Source organism: Eimeria maxima, genomic scaffold (genome assembly GCF_000499605.1).
Source record: "Eimeria maxima Weybridge genomic scaffold, Emw_scaff1255, whole genome shotgun sequence".
NCBI lineage: Eukaryota > Apicomplexa > Conoidasida > Eucoccidiorida > Eimeriidae > Eimeria > Eimeria maxima.
The window spans coordinates 5,520-10,377 of NW_013563446.1; the positions used below are offsets into that span (position 1 = coordinate 5,520).

Sequence of the window (4,858 nt, forward strand, 5' to 3'; positions counted from 1 at the left end):
TAAAAAAAAAAAAAAAAAAAATAAAAAAATAAAAATTAAATATAATTAAATTAAATATAATTAATTAATTAATTAATTAATTAATAAATTAATAAATAAATTAATTAACCTTAAGCATTCCTTGTTTAGGATGCTCTCCTCTTCCTCTAAATAATCCGGGCGGTTCAACTCGGCAATTTCCAACTTTTTCTCTTAGCCAGTCAACAAGGGCATAAGAAAAAGGTGCAGCCTCTGCATCTTTTTGTGCCTTTAATATCTATAAATAAATAAGAAATATATTTATTTTATTCATTTATTTATCTTATTTTATTCTATTTTATATGTTTAACAAGAAATAACAAAAAAAAATCGACAAAAATACAACAAAAATCATATTTTTATACCATATAGTCATATCTATACGTACACCCCAAAACCCTAAACCCTAAACCCTAAACCCTTAAAATGGATCTGTATATATATTCGTAACAATTCTAACAAACCCTAAACCCTAAACCCTAATGCAATAATAATAATGCTAATAAGAAAGGAGTAACAACATCATAATAAAATTACAAACAAATACATATATAAATGTGCACAAATCAAACACCACTAAACCCTAAACCCTAAACCCTAAACCCTTGTTACCTCTTTTTCTTCCTTGGATAGATTTTTCTTTGCCTCTTTTTGTGCATCGAGGTACTTCTTAATCCTTGAGAAATCACAGACCTCAAACCCTCCTGCATCTTCTGCTGTTGCTGTTGCTGCTGCTGTTGCTGCTGATCCATCAGCAGCAGGAGGTGTTGCTGCTGCTTCTCCATCTGCTGCAGTACTACCACCGCTAGAACCACCACCACCACCACCACCACCACCACCAGCAGCAGGTGCAGCAGCAGCAGCACCATCAGCAGCAGCAGGAGGTATACGAACTTGTGTATGTTTAGGATCTTTTTTTATTATATGATCTGCTGGTAACTTAGACAAAAATGCTCGCCAAAAATTTCTAACAAAACGTATTTTTGTTGAATAGTCACTCTCTAATACACCACACCTGCGTATACACCCCAAAACCCTAAACCCTAAACCCTAAACCCTAAACCCTAAACCCTAAAAAATTTAATTTTCTTTTTTTTTATTGGGAAATGTTATAATATCATATAATTCAAAGGAAGTAAAAAATTAAAAAAAAAATCATAAACCCTAAACCCTAAACCCTAAACCCTAAACCCTTACCAGAAATTAGCAACTTCTTCTGCCTCTGGTGGTAAAGAAACAGTTTGTCCTTTATAATCAATACAAACCCCATGAGGTTCATAAGGAGGAGCAAACATTAATCCATTATGCTCTAAATATTGCCACTGTATATATATACACACAAACCCTAAACCCTAAACCCTAAACCCTAAACCCTAGGACCCTAAAACAATATAAATTCCTGTAAAACAATAAAACCCTAAACCCTAAAACCCTAAACCCTAAACCCTAGAATCCTACTTGTGAGAAAGATATCTTTCTCGCACCACCGCGAAAGCACCTCGTCCCCCTCAACCCTAACCCTCAACCCTAAACCCTAAACCCTAAACCCTAAACCCTAATTGTACAAGAATATTTAGTAATTGGGATAGATACATCGCTCGCACCTCGTTGAAACCCTCTCTTCTCCCCCCCCACCCAAACCCTAAACCCTAAACCCTAAACCCTTACTTGTACAAGATTATTCTCTAATTGGGATAGATCTCTCTCCCACCATCTAGATATAGGCTCAAAGTTTTCTTCTGTTTTTGTGTATTTGTTTCTTCTTCTTGTTAATCCAGGAGAAGGAGAAGAAGAAGTAGGTCTATTATTTAATTCTTTTTTTATTACTCCTGCTGCTGCTGCTGCTGCTGCTGCTGGGGTTGGTGTTGCTGATGCTGAGGGGGATACTGCTGCTGAGGGGGAACCTGCTGCTGCTGGAGATCCTGCTGCTGCTGCTGCTGCTGCAGCAGCAGCAGAATCAGCAGAGGGGTCACTCTTTACGTTACGTAATGCTGCAGCAAGGGAACCGCTTACTGCTGCTGCTGCTGCAGGCTTTGCTGCTGCTGCTGCTGCTGCTGTTGCTGCTGCTGCTGCTGTTGGTGCTGTTGGTGCACTGCAATTGCTGTTGCTGCTCCCGTTGCTGGTGCTAGTCGTGCTGCTGCTGCTGCTGCTGCTGCCGTTGTTGTTGCTGCTGCTGATTTCCTCCTTCACAGCTGAATTAGCAGCAACTCCTTTACACTCATTCTCTATACCTGCTGCAGCACCTGCTGCTGCTGCTGCTGCTGCAGCAGCAGCAGCAGCAGGAGCAGCACCTGCTGCAGGTACCTCTTCCTTGACCTTCTTAATGCGCTTAGACAGCGGGATGTCCTCGTCCGAGGAATCGTCTCCCTGATCACAAACCCTAAACCCTAAACCCTAAACCCTAAACCCTGATTCCTGTATATCCCGGTACAGCGTGCATCGAACGGCCCACGAGGCCGACAAGAGCCAAACCCTAAACCCTAAACTCTAAACCCTAGTCCTGCTGAAAAGACGTCAAAAAATAAACCTGAATAAGTTGGGGGTTTAGGGTTTAGGGTTTAGGATATTTTAGACATCCTTACGAGCTCGCGCTTCTTGTGCATCTTCTCGGGCCTCCTACGGCACCGGATCCGCTAAACCCTAAACCCTAAACCCTAAACCCTTGTTGACTGGATTGTTAAAAAGTTAATTAGCAGGAGTGCTGATAGGTTCTAGGGTTGGCTAAACCCTAAACCCTAAACCCTCCAAAACCCTCTAAAATCCTGTTCTGTGGGGGCTGCACCCTCTCCTGTGCTGTTCCTGTTCTTTTTATGACTTATTTTTAATTAATTAAAGTAAAGAAGAATAAAAAATAGCAATTGTAAATATTTCATTGAATACAACAAGAAAAATTAAGGTGTACATACACCCGAGCCCCAAGCCGCGTGCATGCGTCTGTCGCTCATTAGTAGAAGCCTTAACTTTTTTCTTTATTTTTATTAAAAAAAAAGAAAAATAAATGTTTTTTTACCTTTTATTTTTAATTTATTATTAATTAAAAGGGTTTTCCCTCCTATTTATTCAATAAACCCTCTATATTTATACCCTTTTACCCCCTCTCCTCTCCCCCCCCGCCAACGACCGGCTGTCTGTACCTCTACACCTCTGTACCCGGCTAAACCCTAAACCCTAAACCCTAAACCCTTTTTCTTCATTTTTTTCTTTTCTTTCTTCTAAAGAATTATTTATTTCTTATTATCTAAAAGATTGACAACTAATATAACCCTAACTAACACTAACAACACGCCGGCCTACATATAACCCCCCCAGCTTATAAGGCCGCGCAGCTAGCTAGCTAGCTGGCTAGCTAGCTAGCTGAGTAGCTAGCTAGCTAGCTAGCTAGCTAGCGATCAATATGGGCATTAGGTAGCTAGAAGGGGGGTTAGACAAAGGCAGCACAACTACAGTCGTCGTGGATCTAGGGTTTAGGGTTTAGGGTTTAGTTAGTGTTTTAGGGTTTCTTAATTATCTATATCCACCTAGCTAGCTAGCTAGCAAGCTAGCTAGCTAGCTAGGTGGATATAGATTTATTTATTTATTTATTTATTAATTTATTTATTTATTTATTTATTTATTTATTTATTTATTGCTTATTGTCTCTAAATGTTTTGTGTATTCTTCCCTTGTTGCTGTCCTTGTCTTGCCTTTTTTTCTTTTTTTCTTCCTTTTCCTTCTTTTTTCCCTTAATTAATTAACTACTTAATTAATTAATTTAATTAATTTAATTAAATAATTAATTTTATTTATTTATTTATTTATTTTATTTATTTATTTTATTTATTTTATTTATTGAAGAAAAAAAAAATAAAGAAGAAAAAAGAGACAAGAAAGAGACAATAAATAAATAAATAAATAAATAAATAAATAAATAAATAAATAAATAAAATAAAATTAAGGAAAAGAAAAGAAAAGAAGAAAAAGGAAGAAAAAAGGACAGAAAAAAACAAAACAGACAAACAAAGAAAAGCCATTTGTATAAAAAGAGAGAGTTGGCTGTCGGGCCTAAACCCTAAACCCTAAACCCTAAACCCTAAACCCTAGGGATTGTTGGTATGTCTGTTTGTTTTAGCGGGAAGAATAAGAAGAGGAAAAAGACCTAAAACACATCCAATACAAATACCCAACTGCAGCAGCAGCAGCAGCAGCAGCAGCAGCAGCAGCAACAGCAGCAAACACAAATATAAATTATATATATAATGAATAAAAGTTTATATATACACCTAAATATATGTGCCTATACACCTGAATAAAATATATTTGTCTATATACACCTAAATATACCTGCCTATACACCTGAACAAAATATAGGCCTGCCTACATACATCTAAATAGCTGCCTATACACCTGAATAGGTGCCTATACACCTGAATAAATAGACTTACTACTGATCCACTAAGATGAGCATTTCTTGCTGTTGTACTCTCCGCTTGTTGAGGAGATAAACGAGCAGTAGGAGGCCCTGTATACATAAATAAATAAATAAATAAATAAATAAATAAATAAATAAATAAATAAATAAATAGGCAAATAAAACAATAATTATATATTCATAGCTAGCTAGCTAGCCACTTAGCTACCCAACTACCCAGCAACCCAGCTAGCTAGCCAATTAACCAACTACCTAGCTAGCTAGCTACCCAACTACCTACCTAGCTAGCCAACTAGCCAGCTACCTAGCTAGCTACATAGCTAGCTACCTAGCTAGCTACATAGCTAGCTACCTAGCTAGCCAACTAGCCAGCTACCTAGCTAGCTACATAGCTAGCTACCTAGCTAGCTACATAGCTAGCTACCTAGCTAG

The 4,858-nt window shown here is 37.7% G+C and overlaps 1 protein-coding gene across 1 annotated transcript in view; it reads right to left on the bottom strand.

Annotated features, from left to right (window-relative positions):
• EMWEY_00050630 (DNA topoisomerase I, putative) overlaps positions 1-2,621 on the bottom strand; it is a gene marked incomplete at both ends in the record, with an annotated part of 5,664 nt that extends 3,043 nt beyond the window's left edge. Inside the window, 4 exons of the mRNA XM_013477407.1 lie at positions 631-1,033; positions 1,216-1,340; positions 1,687-2,385; positions 2,601-2,621. Coding sequence (XP_013332861.1) covers positions 631-1,033; positions 1,216-1,340; positions 1,687-2,385; positions 2,601-2,621 — 1,248 coding nt within the window. The remainder of the gene's footprint in view (positions 1-630; positions 1,034-1,215; positions 1,341-1,686; positions 2,386-2,600) is intronic.
• Between the last annotated feature and the right edge of the window lie 2,237 nt (positions 2,622-4,858).